At 37.6% G+C, this 18,329-nt stretch overlaps 1 protein-coding gene across 3 annotated transcripts in view; it reads left to right on the top strand.

The window, feature by feature from the left end:
* The window catches only part of shank2b (SH3 and multiple ankyrin repeat domains 2b), a 128,924-nt gene that overhangs the window by 69,120 nt on the left and 41,475 nt on the right, over positions 1-18,329 (top strand). For all 3 annotated transcript variants that reach the window (XM_067436154.1, XM_067436153.1, XM_067436155.1), the window contains 3 exons: positions 7,842-7,999; positions 8,539-8,652; positions 18,163-18,244. In XM_067436154.1, coding sequence (XP_067292255.1) covers positions 7,842-7,999; positions 8,539-8,652; positions 18,163-18,244 — 354 coding nt within the window. The remainder of the gene's footprint in view (positions 1-7,841; positions 8,000-8,538; positions 8,653-18,162; positions 18,245-18,329) is intronic.

Here is an 18,329-nt window from a genome sequence, read left to right as displayed (position 1 = left end):
TTCCTGCATCTTTTGCATATTTGAAGCTTTTCCAGCAGTGACTGTATGATTTTTAGATCCATATTTGCACACTGAGGACATTTGAAGGACTCAAACACAACTATTCAAAAAGCTTCAAACATTTACTGATGCTCCAGAAGGAAACATGATGCATTAAGAGCTTTTGAACAGGATGAACAGGATGTCCAAATTTTTCTTTTTCTTTTTTTTTAATATAATTTTTTGTCACATAGTACTTCCTTCATGCAAAATGTTTCCTGAAAGACAAATTTAGTACAATTTACCTTGATCTTCAAATTCAGAGAGTTTTCATCCCCGGCTCTTAATGCATTGTGCTTCCTTCTGGAGCATCAGTGAATGTTTGAACCTTTTTAAATAGTTGTGTTTGAGTCCCTCAATTATCCTCAATGATGGATCTCAAAATCATACAGTCACTGCTGGAAAAGGTTCAAATATGCAAAAGATGCAGGAAACTAGCCAGTTTAATAGATTATATATATATATATATATATATATATATATATATATATATATATATTAACCACAATATATTTTATAAACTAACCACGTTTTTCGGTTCGTTTTTTTGTTGTATATTCTATACTTAGGCGACAGGAACAAAAAAAAGTTTTTATTTTTATATATAAAATGTTTTATTGCAATACTCTTTCTTTATTTTACTTAAGACTTGAAAACCCTTACTTAAACTGGCAGCTCAGAGATGTACAGTAGCATTTAAATATGAAATTGAATTAATAAATGTAGGCTTAAATTAAAACTACATAGTCTTCAATATACAACATTTATTAAAGGCTACTGTATTAAAGGTCTTTTTTTTTATTAAAGGGGGGGGGGGGGGGTGAAATGCTGTTTGATGCATACTGAGCTTTTTACACTGTTAAAGACTTGGATTCCCATCCTAAACATAGACAAACTTTCAAAAACTAATGTTGGACGTTTGATGGAGTATTTCTGTGTCAAAAATACTCCTTCCGGTTTCTCACAAGTTTCGGCGAGTTTTTTCCGAGTATGGGTCTACTTGACGTTAATAGAACGGAAGGTCCTTGTATGGGCTGTACGGGCTCTTCTCCCGGTAGGGTGCGCGCGCGTGACTACAGCGAGAGAGGAAATGCACGCCGTAAACAGTCTCTCAGGTGCAGATCCAGTCGTCCGTGAACACTTATGTGCCGCACCGCACTCCACTTTATTCCTATGGGTGACGTCGAGCGACTTCAACGCTTCAGCACAGCATTCCGGGAAGGCAGCGCTGCATTTGAACCGATTTGAACGCAGAAATGACGGGAAGCTTCACAACATCGTTTCAGTCGCGTCTCAAAGTGGATTTCCACGCCACTCCTGTCATAGGACTTCACCAAATCATACCAAAGAAGTGTGTTTTTGACAGAGCGGTCCCAGCGATAAAGCTTCGGTCCTGCTATGGAAGCAGCCGGCTTCAAATGTCTGTGCTGTTGGCTATCGTCGCGTGAGTAAACATCAGTAAACAACACGGTCGCGTGCTTCGTCATTCAAATGCGCTAACGGTAACTCCATTGTTGTTCTGTCTGACGTGCTGTCTGACTTGCTACCGCTAAGGTCTAGTCGCATACAATAGTTCATAAACCGAATCATGTCCTCATAAACTACGAGTAGAGACACAAATGTTGAGAGGCCACTAAATACAGTACATACCACAGAGACGGACGTCCTGCTGTTGCCGTTTCTCCTGTTCAATTTATTTCTCCCTCAGATTTGATTCTGGATAATTATCTGTATTAGCTGAGATAGCCATGGGTTTCTCCACGCTTGAGGACGTCACCGCTTTGCGCGCTTGTCATTCTTTAGCTCCGCCCACACGATACGCCTCCAGCCGCTCGTTTTTTTCCGGAAAGACTCGGTACAGCCTATATTTTTTTTATAAATATGATAAAACTAAAGACTTTTCGGAGATATGAAGGATGCAATACTACTCTATAGGTACTCAAGATTGACATGAGATTGACTGAAACTGAGTGTTTCACCCCCCCCTAACATCATTTTAGAGGCGAACTGTCCCTTTAAGGACAGCGTGTTCACTAGGCTGCTGCTGTCAATTGCAGACCTGCTCACATCTCATATACAGATGTGCGATTTTACTTTCACTTTAGACATAACCGACTGTGTTTATATGTTAACCTTGTGTGTATTTGACAGTATTAGCGCAGTAAGATCTGTCCAGTAATCACGCGTGTTTGACAGACGTTTAGTGCGCGCGCTCAATGCAAAACAGTGCATGCACTGAACAGTCCGTGCCTTGGCAGTTAAACATTTCGCAAATTAAATGTTTAACCGGCAAGGCTTTAAAGGGGTAAACGCCCCTTAACTTTAGTGCATATGATTGGATATTTTCTCATATCAACGTGTAGACTCACAGGCACACTCAAAAAGAGAAAAAAAGGAGAGGACTATTTCAAAAGGAGGGGAATGGAAATAATTAATTTAATGCAAAACCTGAAAAAACGTAATTCACTAGCACGTATTGAACCGTGAATGCCGGCCGTACCGAACGGTCGGTTCAATATTATATTGTGACATCCCAATAAATAAATAAATAAATATATATATATATATATATATATATATATATATATATATATATATATATATATATATATATATATATATATAATATATTAAACAGGCTAGTATGGATGGGCTACTATGTATATGACCACTATTTTTTGATGAAAACATATTTTAAGAAACACTTTCTATTTCTTCCTTAGTTAGCATAATGGATTTAACATTTTTACTCAAGAGGTTTTAATAATTGATATCGTAAAGTACTATTTTGCAAATAATTTATTTTCATGCTTTGTCATTAAAAATTTAACAACTCAAAGTCTTGCCAAGTTGAATAACTATTGATAAATATGCATCCTGTAGTTTGAACTCTATAGCTGGCAACATACTAATCAAATAAACAATACTCACAGCCAGACCCCAGTAAAATTGCCAGTGTTTAATGAACTCCTACAGAGTTAAATGAAGCCCGATTTAGCTTGGACTGAGTTTAACTCTATAGCTGTCAATATAAACATGATTTCTCTGTACGGATTTGCAGCTATGTGCTAGCCGAGTGTAGCAGCTATACTGCCACTGTGGTCATATTTTGATTGCTGCCTCAAAATCTTAAAGACGTTGAGACCTTATTTCCTTCAAGCTTGATTAAAAATAGACCTGTGGATGTGACTATACGTGCAGCGCTTGAACCGATTTCTAACACTTACTGGCCTTGTTTCCTTCCTCCCTGTTTTGCATAAATACCTCAGCCCACATTAACTCTTTTTTGCTTTTTTTCTCCAAAAATAAGATGCGAAGCGCAGCTTATGTAATTGTCTTTGGATGAAGCTGGATAAGAAAGCTTCGCTGCTCGCTTGACAGCTAGTTGCATTGGCAGACCGGTTGGCTGCCATAGGCGCTCTAAATGAGTAAGCCACTCATTTATGGTTTGCTGAAATATGCTTGTTTTTCTTCCAGATTCTGTACGTGAGGCCATTTGAAAGTTGATTATTAGATATCGGCAAGCAATATAAACAAATTAGGATTTCAGTTGCAGAGTGTTTTGCACTTATTCAAGTAACTACAGTTGGTGGCAAGGACGGATGGTGATAATATTGGTATTATTTTATGCTTAAAAGATTGTTGGGATCCTTTTTGTGAATGGCTAAACACTGAATTGTTTGCAGCTGAGAGTTAATTTTGCTGTGCCGTGCACCCCGTTTAGTTTGCTCTTAAAATGCGGCATGGTGTGCTGATTGCATCATATTTCAAATAGTTATTTTCCTCACAGGTGTTGTAGGTTGTGTTACCACTTTTTGGTACTCTCCATTTATCATCACAATTTTCTCATGTTTCATTTTAAAATAATAAACCAGGTGTTTAGGACTGTTTAGCGCACAAACACGTTTTTGGGCACTAAAAAATCTGGAATCAGATTTGTAATATCATCTTCGTCAAGCTTTGTTATGTAAGAAGGCTAATCTAGGTGTGTTGACTTTGGGCGCTGACATTGAAAGGGTCTCAGTGGAGGCTTAAAAAAGCAGAAGGCACGTGGAGGGCAAATGTAGGTGCTTTGTCCCAATTTCATCTGCTCCTATAGGCTGAAGTCGCCAGATGCCACGGGGACATTGAGAAGGTTGAGAGGTAGGGCATGTCATATGTGAACAAGTTGCTTGTATGATGCTATATGATTTTTATACGTACAGCATGGATACATATATTTCATGATACCAGAATTCAGTTTTCTGAATAGACTATATTTATCTTTTATGGCCAATTTTAAACTTTTCACCCTATATGTCTTTTACCATATATATGTATATATTGGTAATATATATATATATATATATATATATATATATATATATATATATATATGTATGTATATATGTATATATATATATATATGTATATATGTATATATATGTGTGTGTGTGCGTCGTATATATGTGCCAGTAGGTGTGTGTGTATATATATATATATATATATATATATATATATATATATATATATATATGACCAAAATGTCAAATGCTTTTTCTGTTTTTATAACAAAAAAAGCCAGGCCTGCGTTTATGAGTTAAAATGAAAGCACGGAAAAGAACAATATGTGCCTCTGAGATTATGCATGTCATCATTGAAAACTGGATGTTCTTTTGCAGCGAGAGTTACGATGTTATTTTTAGTTCCATTGCGCCCTCATTAACACCTTCATTAACAGCAACGTCGGGACTGTTTTTGTTGAGTCTTTAATGTCAGCATTTTTCTGGAGAACTCGTTTTCTTGGGATGGGAGCCGTCTGCTCCTTCTGAGTGAATGCAGTCACCTCAGGACAGGGCTCAGCTGTTTTTAGAGGTAATGTTTCTTGTGAGCCTTCACTGGATAAGCTAATGATTCAGCCTGGCCCATGGCAAGAATCGAAATCTCTGCTTGTAGGTAACATGTCTAGGATTACATCTTGGCTTTAATGTATATTTATGATGTCTATCCAGCAGAGGGAGCCCTTATACTTTTAATAGCTGTGTTCTAGCATCCTAGTGTGCCACAATGCTTACCACAGACATTGCTAGACACTGTTTAGGGGTCTTCATCCTTCCGTCTTCATCTCTCAAAATCAGCGATTAAACTGTCAACGCCCTTAGAAATGTATGATCTCCCTTCATGTTTGCTGTAGTAAAGCATCTGAGTTATTTCCTTAATTAACTTTAAAGCTAGATTTCATTTTTTAAACATATTTATTTAAATAATATTAAATATTTGAATATATATATAATTTACACAGACTGAGGAAAATAAGTATTTGAACACCCTGCTATTTTGCAAGTTCTCCCACTTGGAAATCATGGAGGGGTCTTTGTCAAATCATTGTCATCAGGTGCATGTTCACTGTGAGAGACATAATCTAAAAAAAACCTCCAGAAATAAACTATTTATTTCTATGATAAGTATTTGAACACCTAAGAAAATCAATGTTAATATTTGGTACAGTAGCCTTTTTTTCCAGTTACAGATGACAAATGTTTCCTGTAGTTTTTCACCAGTTTTGCACACACTGCAGGAGGGATTTTGGCCCACTCTTCCACACAGATCTTCTCTAGATCAGTCAGGTTTCTGGCCTGTTGCTGAGAAACACAGAGCTTGAGCTCTCTCCAAAGATTATCTATTGTGTTTAGGTCTGGAGACTGGCTAGGCCACACCAGAACCTTGATATGCTTCTTACAGTGCCACTACTTGGTTTGTCCTGGCTGTGTGCTTCGGGTCATTGTCATGTTGGAAGACCCAGCCTCGACCCATCTTCAATGTAGAGCCCTGCGCGGGACTGTTTTCTTTATCCCGCTTCCGCCCGTGCCCGCTGAATTTCTGACCATTACCGCCCGCTCCCGCAACGTATGTGTTACACTCCCGTCCGCTCCCGCAATATGCATGTCCACTCCCGCCCGCACCCGCAAAACTCTGAGAATTTATTCCCGCACAATAATAGAGATGCATTGATTTTGTGTCTTCTCCCGTCCCGCAGGGGAAAAAAAACATGTATTTGTATTGATATTATTAAAGAGATTCATGTGGTTGTTTGTTTCGTTTCCCTGGCCTGCATGTAAAAAAAAAGACAAAAAACACAATACATTCAAATATAATTTGTTTTTTATCAACAACTTTGCACATAAAAATAGACTACTTTGCAAAAACAAAAACAAAAAAACATATGATAAACCTGGCTAGGCCTACATGAAAACATTGACCGGGGAGAACAGAGCAGGTGTGTCGCCTCAAACCAGACGTGCCGGATTTGTGCCCATTGTAGATGAGTATTTTTGCACATTTGTCACAATGAACAAAGTCCAGCTCCTTTCCATCTTTATCACAAACAATTGAGAAACTTCTCCAAATGTCAGACTTTCCTTGCTTAGCTTTTTTACTGTAAATACCTCGTTTGAGGTTCTTTTCTACATCATCTATTGACATCTTCTCCATCATAGTGCCAGGCAACCTTCCTATCCCGCTGTGTTTTTTTTAGCCGCCCATTCCCGCCCGCAGCAAAATTCAAACCGCCTGCTCCCGCGAGATTTGCGGTGGGCCCCGTGGGACTCAATCCCAATGCAGCCCTCTACTTCACTTCACATGGCCCCAGTCATCCTCTCCTTAATACAGTGCATTCGCCCTGTCCCATGTACAGAAAAACAACCCCAAAGCATGATGCTACTTCCCCCATGCTTCACAGTAGGGATGGTGTTTTTGGGATGCTACTCATCATTCTTCTTCCTCCAAACACGTTTAGTGGAATTATGACCAAAAAGTTATATTTTGGTCTCATCTGACCACGTGATTTTCTCCCATGACTCCTATGGATCATCCAAATGGTCATTGGCAAACTTAAGACATGTGCTGGTTTAAGCAGGGGAACCCTCCGTGCCATGCATGCTTTCAAACCATGACGTCTTAGTTTATTACCAACAGTAACAATGGAAACGGTGGTCCCAGCTCTTTTCAGGTCATTGACCAGCTCCTCCCGTGTAGTTCTTGGCTGATTTTTCACATTTCTTAGGATCATTGAGACCCCACGAGATGAGATCTTGCATCGAGCCCCAGTCCGAGGGAGATTGACAGTCATGCTTAACTTCTTCAGTTTTCTAATGATTGCTCCAACAGTGGACCTTTTTTCACCAAGCTGCTTGGCAATTTCCCCGTAGCCCTTTCTAGCCTTGTGGAGGTGTACAATTTTGTCTCTAGTGTCTTTGGACAGCTCTTTGGTCTTGGCCATGTTAGTAGTTGGATTCTCACTGATTGTATGGGGTGGACAGGTGTCTTTATGCAGCTAACGACCTCAAACAGGTGCTTCTAATTTAGGATTATGAATGGAGTGGAGGTGGACATTTTAAAGGCAGACTAACAGGTCTTTGAGGGTCAGAATTCTAGCTGATAGACAGGTGTTCAAATACTTATTTGCAGCTGTATCATACAAATAAATAGTTTTAAAAATCATATATTGTGATTTCTGGATTTTTTTTTTTTTTTTTTAGATTATGTCTCTCACAGTGGACATGCACATACGATGACAATTTCAGACACCTCCGTGATTTCTAAGTGAGAGAACTTGCAAAATAGCAGGGTGTTCAAATACTTATTTTCCTCACTGTGTGTGTGTAAATATATATATATATATATATATATATATATATATATATATATATATATATATATATATATATATATATATATATAAAATATGGCATACATAATGTGTGTGTGTGTGTGTGTGTGTGTATTCATAATTCATAATAATATAATGTTGCTTGTATTCCCAGTCCCCGTGCCAACAGGGATGCCTTTTCCGGCATGGACACCCCAGGGTCCAAACGCAAGCTGTACAGTGCTGTACCAGGAAGACACTATGTTGTGGTCAAGTCTTACCAACCACAGGCCGAGGGCGAAATTGCTTTGTACAAGAACGACAGGGTGAAAGGTAAATGTGTATCTAAAAAATATTGTGTGTACAATGTAAACATACATTTCAGTTTAGCTTTACTCAAAAAGCCATATGCTATTCATAGTAAATATGGATATTTTTAAGTGTGTGTGCACCAAATTAAGGGAAAAGCTGGTTTGTAACTGGGAGAACAGTTTCTCCTGCCATATGGAGAACAAGAATTCACAGATTCTGCCCTTCGGCACCAGGCGATGCCTGGCCAGAGCTAGCAACACTTCACAAACAGAAAGAGATGAACTAGAGAGATTTCAGTGGATAAAATTAAAGACTTCACTGGATAAAATCATCTTAGGCCTGATATATTAAATTGGCATGTGTATATTTATACACATCAGTAGGGAAGGTTGTTAGAATGTCAGTCGGAGAGATGAGCAAAATAATCTTGAATCTTAAAAGAGCTGCAAGTATAACAGTCCTTTTTCCTGGTGTCATATTTAGGACTGCACAATATATGCAGTATGTAAATAGTGAGAACAATGTTTTATTTTAATTTTTTTTCCTGACTTCCTCTATAGTTCTCAGTATTGGAGAAGGAGGATTCTGGGAAGGCAGTGCCCGAGGGAATGTAGGCTGGTTTCCAGCAGAATGTGTGGAAGAGATCCCAAGCAAACCCAACGAGGACAGGCCATGTGAGTGTGTACACACAAACACACACCTGCCAGCACACACATTCAACACATTCTCATTCACTGACACTGCAACTTAAAGGAATAGTACAACCAAAACTGACACTTCTGTCATAATTTAGGGGCCGTTTACACAACACCGCTATCCTATAGCGCTATCCTATCGCGTGCAGAGGGAGTTTGAAAGACAACCGTTTATCCCGCCCCTCGGAATGAGCCCTGTCTATGGTTGATGTGGGTCTGGCTTGTCAGGCTACTTGTAAACTACAAAAACACGAATTTGGGAAAATGGTGACGTCATGCGTATGCGTATTATGTGTTCAGTCTAAAGGCGTGTAGTGTTTCATTACAAAGGGACATTGCCAACTACTGGCCAGGCATATATATTACAATGTTTTTAATCTTTTATGCGGATCCGTGTGAACGGGTCGTTTTGACAACTTCGTTGCCTGTATGCAAAAAACGCAAAGAAAAAAATGTTTCTGTTTTTAGCACATTGCTGTTGTGTACCCTAATGTCCAATTCATACTGCACTGAAAAATACCAGCAAACACCATCAAACAAGTTGGCGGTTAGATTTACAATTTTATGAAAGTTATGAAACGTGTTCCGGTGGAAAAAACAACAACCAGTGCCAATAGTCGCTGACAGGGGGTAACACACTGTTGTTCCAAACCAGCGTTATTCTAGTATTATTTATATAAACTAATACAGTATTCATTAACATTATGAATTAGCTTTTATTTTTGTATTTTAAAATGTATTTTAGTGTACATTTCTGTAATTTTTTTTTTATAGTTCTATAAATCTTCAATTCATTTTTTAATTTAAGTTTTAGTAATTTTAGTACTTTTTAAAGTTTCTATTATATATTAGTATCTCATATTAGTATTCAATCTTAGCATAAGTATTAGTATCTAATAAATCTATTTATTATAATTATTTTTAATTATAATTTTTTATAATTATAACTTTATTTCAATTCCCAGTTTGTATTAGTTTAAGTTTTAGTTAACAAACCCATTAGGGAACTTCTAACAGTTCACACTGCTCTGTTTCATACAACGAAAGTAGTCCATACTGATTGTTTGCTATATTAAAGCTGTACAAAAGTTTTTTATACAGAAAAAAATGTTACAACCAATGGTGGCATCAGTGATGTTAAACTTAGCATGAAGTGTATAGCATATTTCAATAGACGATAAGGCAAATTATACTGTAGAGCTGAAATGAAGGTGAATAATCTGTTATTGATTCAATTTTTGGTCTTTTCAGAAATGATAGAATCTACATTTTGGGTGAACTATCACAAATAAAGCGTTAACTTACAGGTCACACGATTGCTTGTTTTTTCACATATTACAAGGTGAGGGGAAAAAAACGTTTCCTCTTCCTCTTATTGTGTCTCTTTTCACTGTATTCTTCTCCAGTGCTCTGATAACCCGCAGAATATGTGAGAAGCCTTGCGGCGATAGCAGGCTGTTAATTCAGTTAGTGTTCATTTGCAAGTAGGCCACAGAGCGCACGCGTCCACCTCTCAGATCAAATGCTTGAGTTCATCTGTCAACCATAGCTGTGTATGAGCACCTGAGAAATTGTGCATTATATCCAAATTGGACAGAGTGCAGAAATGTTATTAACAGCAATCATAGCACTACTCTAGTCCAAATATTTGATAAATATAGATTTTTATTTTTTAGTTGTGAGTATAATCATTGTCTGTGTAGCTGTGGTGTGCACACTCAACATTCACTGTGCAAATTGGCAGAAGGGGCCAGGGGCAACATTCTGTTGAGAGTTGTTATTTTGGGCCAAATGAATGCCTTCCACATCAGTGCTGCTACTGTGCGTTTTTCAGCTCAGTGTGTGTGTGTGTGTGGTGCGCAAGTGTCATAGAGGCGTTTAGATGTTTTCTTCATTGAAAGCCATCTGAGCCTTTACAGTGCACGCATAATTTTCATGTAAGTGGATATTCTGATTTGTTTGTGATAAATAACGGATTTGTGAGACTAATAATTGCATGTTTTGCTCTGCGCTGATGTTTGTGCTGTGGACAGTTGTGTTGGAATGATCAGTCTGTTATTGTTAAAATTTCTTTTGCAGTTTTTTGCAGCACAATAGTTTTGCAGCACAATAGCAGCGTTTTAATTGTGCATTTTACCAATTCCAAATCAAAACAGTCTTGATAACTACTATTCATTTTGTATATGACCATTTATAAGTGATATTTAATACTATATATATATTAGGGGTGTCCCCGAATAAGGATTTACACATTCGAATCAGAATGTTCGAATCTCTCTATGGTCGACTGATAGTCGAATCATCTGTGTGTGTGTAAACCATAGACCGGAAAAAATAAACGGTATAAACGGGTTGGGAAGGGCAGGACACTAGTCAGCAGGAGGCTAAGACTATTTTTATTTTACTATTTTTATATATATATAATTTTGCCAGGGCTTGACATTAACTTTTTTGATCATCCATTCACTCTGGCTAGTGGTTTTTCAATAGCCAATCAGCATTTTTACTGGCCATAATGTTGACATCAGTACTGTGGGGAAAAACTGCCATAGATATTTTTTATATTATCTCATAATTTGGCAGCAGGTGTATTAGGCTACTGTCACTTTAAGACATGACGCACGGCTCTATTATACTGTTACACGTGTTTTATTTCTTAACTGTTTACATTCCCTAAAAATAAACAGACCAGCATTTTGACATTATTTTGTGTGTATATTTTACTTTTTAAGCACGATAAGAAATTAAAAAGAACTCAATTTAGTACTTATGTGCACACATTTTAAGTAAAATAATGCGGACAATACCATTATAAAATGAAACCCCTTTAACACAACAATAGCAAAGGTGGAAGTATTGGAAGTGTTTGATATTTTAGTATCAATATTTATTTAAAAATATATATTTTTGATAACACATTGTGCTTAGTTTATCATTTCAGCTGCCTTTAAAAAAAAATTACAATTGAAAAATGTAAATATTACATATAGATTTCAAACCGTCAAAGTGGCTAGTAGGAGTGACTGCGTTACAAGTCGTTTAAGTTTCTAAAATGTATATATTTTTAATAAAGCATAAAGGGCCCCATTATACTTCAAGTGAACTCAAAGCACAAACTAATGTGATGCGTCATTTTGCACAAAATCAGGCTGAAACGAAGTTCGTTTTGGGAGTTCGAAACAGGCTTGCCCAAGCAAACTTTCCAGAAAAGGTTTCTCCAGCTGCTAAACACCTTCGTACTACCATTGGTTCATGGCGGTTATGTAATAGGTAGGTGTGTGCGACTGTGTGGAACCTGTGCTTTCTTTCAGGTGAAAATCTTTTCTGGTTTATTTGAACTGTTCACTCTGTCAAGGTCAGACGTCTGCGAGTGAAAACGTGAACACACCGGGGAGCTGCTTTATAGTATAATTTTTTTACTTCTGATGTAACGAGACACTGGCACTGTTTTTCAAGTTGAAACGGTAAAGCTGCTTGATTTTAAGTTATTTATTGCATAAAGTGATATATAGATAAACGTGACGTGACCTTACAGGAGTGCCGTGCTTTTCTTATGCTTTTCTTAAAATGCTTGCGGTTTCCTCAATTTTGTTGTGTTTATTTATGTTGTGTAACTGAGAGGAAATTCTCATATTTACGTATTCATCTAAACTTCACTCTCAGCAGAGTTCGATAGCAGGATATTGCTGGACACCTATTCCGAACTTTGTTTTACCCCTAAATGAAGAACGAAAAAGAACTTTGCCGTGAGTATATCGGAACCATAAGAAAAGCATCTGATCATAGCAATGTAGATATTTTTGCATGGGCTCTGCAATTCCACACTCTAGTAAAGTAATGTCACGATTGTTTATATAGCACTTTGTACAATAGATCAAAAACAGTGTCATTGTCTCAATTCATCAGAAGTACAACTTAATTTTCTACTACAAATCAGCTCTCCGGTGTGTTCATCACTCGCGGATGTCCGACCTCGACGGACTTGAACAGGAGGAATGAACCAGAAAAGATTACCACGGCCGCACACACCTACTTATTACTAAATCACCACGGACCATTGGTAGTACAAAGGTGTGTACCAGCCATAGCAAACTTTTCCAGAAAGTTCTCTTTGGCAAGTTGCAAAATAAGTATTGGTCTGTTCGAAATGACGTCACATCAATTCGTTCTTCGACTTCGCTTGAAGTATATTGGGCCTTTAATGTCAGACCCTGAGTACTGCAACACTATAGAAATTGTTAAAGTGAGGCATGAACATTCGACAGGAAATAACGGCAAAAGACTTCAAGAATTAAGGTGAAGAAGTCTGTGTAATTCGAAATAATTAAACCAAAAGGGACCCTTTAGTCTCCAGTGCCACCATTTTCCAAGTGCAACCTAGAGTTTTCAGAAGAACAAGGTGTCAGAGACATTATTAAGGTAAAGAATCCTGCAACATGACCCCCACTTAATAAGAATCACAAGCTGTTAGTTATTAAGATTGATGTGGTTTGGAATTGATCAAATGTGAATATCGACTTGCATAATAATTATGCATGCACTGTATAATAGTAACAGTAAAAGGCACTGGATTGCATCGCTCTCACATTTGACATAATTACACACAAAGTAATTATCCGAATCCTGTTGTTAATCTACAGTCATGCTTTAGTCTGAAATCTCAAACATAATTCTGTGCTGTGGTCCAGATTGTTGGCTATGACCATGTACAGTAAGATAGCTATTGGCAGCCACATGAAACAAATGGAGAGCTTTTCACGACAGCATGTGGTGAGCAGAATGGAGGTGTGGTGAACGACAGCTGTCATTGGCCAAGAGGCTTTGGCCCATGTGACTCGGGCAGAGAGTCTGGCTGACTCAGCTCTCAGACTGTAAGATCTATGTTCACCCGTCATGTGATGGAACATGACATTTGCCTTGAGGTTGTCCTGCTGTAACACAGTAAGTGCTTCTGCATCTGTATGGCTAACCTAAATGCTGTTTTACTCAACTGGAATGTAAAAAAATGTTTTCAAACAGGTTTCCTTGTTGCTGTTGGTTGGATAAACAAGTAGCCCCGCCCTAAAGTCATGCTATTGGTTGAGCCAGCCAGTGTTGCTATGCTTAGCTGGCCGGAATTCTCAAATAAACAGCAATTTCTTGAAAGCGCCACAATGTTTATACTTTTTAGGGGGATCTTGGCCTACTTATTGATGTCACTGGGATATAAGAGAGTATTTTAACAATGTAAAAATTGGTTCAGTGCAAATAAGGGCGTCTATGAAAATGTCCAGGAAAAGTTTAGTTTTAATTGCATATGCAAAAAACTTTATTGTTATTCATGTTTTTTTATGCCATTTTCAAGAAAGCTTTAAATATAATGACTCTAAAAATGTGGTGTTACCATTAAGTGAAACTACATATGATAATTATTTAATAGCTATGTAAATATTAAAAGGTTAACGTTTTTAAAAATATTCTCCAAGGTAAATTGCAATTCATTAATAATTCATGCTTAAATATATTGTTTTTGTGAGGTTGTAACATTGTATAACCTAACCTCGCCAAATTATCGTATATATTTTAATAAAATTATTGACATAGACAGACAGACATGAACAGACATGAGGGTCTGTATATATACATATATATATATATATGTATATGTATATATATGTATATGTGTATATATATATATATATATATATATATATATATATATATATGTGTGTGTGTATATATATATATATATATATATATATATATATATATATATATATGTGTGTGTGTATATATATATATATATATATATATATATATATATATTTATATATATACACATATGAATAAATTAATGGATCAGAATGAAAAAAAAACTGTATGTCACACCATTGACCCAAATACGTACTTGGCATATTTTGCCTGTATCATTTTATTCCTCATGTTATGGCCAATAATTGAGTTGTTGGAACACATTTGATCAATTCACACACATTTTAGCAGTAATCTGAAGTAAAAATGCTTGCTACCTATGGTACGAGGCGTTTTGAACCTCATCCATGTTTGCTAGCATTGCAAAAGGAGCAGGATGGCAGTGTGAAAAAGTGAGAAATGCTCAGTTGTGATGGGAGCCGTTGGTAGCCTTGAAATCCATGGCTACTACAATGCATTGCTACGAGTGAAGGGCTTTCGAAGAGTTGCAAGGACAGCTGATTTCTCTCATTGATGGAATAGTCATTCGGTTCCCATGGCGATGCTCTGCTTTATTTTAATCACATCTCTTGGTGAATGTTGCCTAAAGCGCTCTTATTTGTTTAGCTAAAATGCATCACATACCATCCATACGCTGCTGGATAGCTTTGAAAGTTGATGATGAGTGCAGTGTTCAAAATTGGATATGGTTAAATCCAGCATCGGCTGGTTAGCAAACGCACAAGTATTCTGCTGAAGTCTCTTGAACCTTTTCGAGCAACACTCATGCACAATCCTGATTGATATATTTCCATGGAAACATGCTCTACACTGTACAAACCCTGTTGCTAAGGAGTGGGCCTTGGTAAGATTTTTTTTTTTCTCTTTTTGTGGCATCTTTTTTTTCCCTCTCTCACACACACTCTCTCCCTCTCACGCCGCTGAGAACAGAGCTTACGTACCATCTTTTCCAATGCTACGGTTCTCTTCTCCATGTGTGTGGTGCTGATGGTCAGCTCTCACCTGAAGCACTCGAGGAGGCGCGAGAGTTTTTGGAGATGGGAAGTTAGGCGTCAGGGCCCGTGGGATCGAGAAAAGTGGCAATCCCCCTCGGGCAAAGGAGAATTGAGTGTTTCTCGGATTGACTCGGGGGTTGAACTAAAGGGGACCAATGGACGAAACTAGCAGATCCAGGAAGAAGGTTCATTTTGGAGGTATGTTGATTTGAGGATGTGGCAAACTGAGGAGGTTTGTGATGTATTACGGATTTGTGAGACTAATAATTGGATGTTTTGCTCTGCGCTGATGTTTGCGTGGCGGACAGAATGATGAGTCTGTTACCGTTAAAATTTAATTTGCAGATTTTTTGCTGCACAAATGAGTTTGTTCTGAAACAATTTCTCTGCGTTTTAAGGTAATTGTGCATGCTGATGACTTATAGCCACTCTTTGTGTCCGTTTCAGAGGCCCTGAACAGTTCTTGTTGCAAACCAATTGCAGTAAAATGGACATTTTTTAATCTAATTGAGTTCTCAATCATGTTTTAGCTTGGTCAAAGATGTCAAATCAGGTAAAATAGTTTTATTTTATCGAACTGAGTGAGGAACTGTGGTCAAGTTGTAGTTTTAAAACTTCAGCGTGACGGGCAGAATATTATAGTTATTACTTTTTTTCCCAGTGGTGTGCTCTGACGCTGACATGGAAGTTCTGCGTCCTTAAAGTCTAACTTGCTGCCTCGAACGCTTTATGATTTTTATCAAGTGAGCCACACAGCTAGCGAACCCTGGTGATTTGAAATCCAGTGTTGTAGCAACTGTCAACGCTGCTCGTCCTCATGTCAAATAGGCTTTTTTTCCACACACTGTCCACAGAGGAACAACACTCATGTCGAGTGGCTCTGTGTGTACTGGAAAGACGACACAGCTGCTAAAGGAGAAACTGACAGGGTGTTCCATTAAGATGTGAGAAAGAGAACAAAAAGAGATGGCACTTAACATGGTGGCCATTTTATTCATCCTATTAATTATAACATCAGTATCTCTTTGGTATTAAATGCACCTGCTCAGCTATATGCATGTAAAAATCAGGTATTGCTCAAATGGATAATGCACAACCTGTGCTCTAATCTAAATCTATAAATGGTAATGTCAAGGCTCAGAGTGTGATGATTCACTTGCACACTCAAACGATTCAGTTTTGGTTTATTCATTTCACGGGATGCATCATAACAGACTGACCTCAATACTATTTGATTCATTTTCATATTAATGACAAAAATATAAAAGCCAAAAATAAGTTGTAGAGTGTCAAATGCTTACTTTTCAGTAATGGTCATGATTCATATTTTAAAGCTGGTTTTAATGCTGTGTTTTTATTCTTTGGTAACGAACATATGAATTTTAACCTCTCTAGTTTTGATTAACCAAAACATTTATTAAACCGCTTTTTTATGTATTTGAAACCACTTACATATTGGGAGGACATCTTACATTAGCAGTCACAGGATAGAGCGGATGTCTCTGAAGAATTGCGCTGAATCTAAACCTCCTTTTGTTTGAACATCAAAACGTTTCAGCTCAACAAAGAATTGAGCGTCTGTAACTTTAACAGCTAACCAGTGAGTAGGTTGGAAGGGGAAAGTGTTGAATCCCACGCAGCCTCCTGACTACTGATATCATCGTGTATCAACAGAACCGCAGAGGACAATACAAATGGTGCAGTTTTCAGAAGCTGCAGCCTGCAGAACAAACTCCTCGAGAATCTCATTAATGGATGAATATGTGTTGCTGAGGATCTTTATTATCATCAGTTGTGCCCCCTTTATTGTCTGTACTTCCTCCCTTGATACAATCTTTAGAAGTGCACTTTTGGGGCTGTGTGTCAAGGTGATTTGATTGAATTTGGATATTAATCGCCTGTTTGTGTTTGATCCATTTGTACGAGTCCTCTGCGGACAGTTGTTTTAATGTGGTACAAATAATATGCCATAATGCCGTGTAAACGATTAATTTCTGCAACATTAAAAAATCTCTTCATTAGCTTTGTTGGCTCTTATTCTGCTTTCTTTCATAAAACGCAGTCAATATTTGGCCTTCCTGAGCTCTCTCGGAGGACTAGTCTAGTTTGGCTCCATTATGGGCCAAATGGTCCCTGTCTTCCAAAGGGCTTTTTATTGGTTGCAATTAAATGTGGTTTAGTTGGTGTAGTGCAGATTTTGATTTCACTGTTATAATTTGCGGATTCGTTGTGAGCTCATGGCGTGTGATCAAGAAATGTGATTTTTTTGAGTGCGTGTGTGTTTTGCTGGTATTGATTTTTTTTTTTTTTGTGACAATCTGTATGTCAAGGTGAAACTGTAAGCATATTTAGTTATTTATATATTTTCTAGAGAACAGTTGGTCGTCATGTTGGCTAAATGATTAAATGTTTAGAAAATGGCACCTGGGACTGTGTGACATATGGCACACACAGTAAGACCAATTTGTGACTAGACAGCTTTTTTAGTGCAATTATGTAACCGTACCTTTACGACATTTTCACTTTATCACATCTGCTGTTCCTCTCAAAAACGCTGGTGCTTATTTTTATTCTTTTTGCACATTTTATATTCAGTGTCAAAGTGATGATGACTGATGTTGAAGCGTTCAAACTTCGGTGGGTTAGTGCTGGAACACAGTCACACCAGGATTTTGGTAGAAACTTTGTTGTGTGAAAATAATACGTAAAAAAGGAATTGTGTGGCTCTTTCTCTGTGGCAACATTGAAATATTACATAGTTGGCAGTTATCTAAAGTAAATGTCTGTGAATATGTCTTCACAGATGCCCGGGCGGACCGGTCAGAGAGAAGGAAGCTCTTCCGACACTACACTGTGGGATCTTATGATAGTTTTGATGCATCAAGGTATGATCAACCATTTCTAATCTTTCTGACCATCTTTTCAATACACAATGGTATTTAAATGTGTTTTCTATTGCGTACAGTTCTC

This window comes from Pseudorasbora parva, chromosome 25, assembly GCF_024679245.1.
Source record: "Pseudorasbora parva isolate DD20220531a chromosome 25, ASM2467924v1, whole genome shotgun sequence".
Classification (NCBI taxonomy): Eukaryota; Metazoa; Chordata; class Actinopteri; order Cypriniformes; family Gobionidae; genus Pseudorasbora; species Pseudorasbora parva.
Note: the sequence above shows the minus strand (reverse complement) of the source record. Positions and strands in the feature narration are given on the sequence as shown.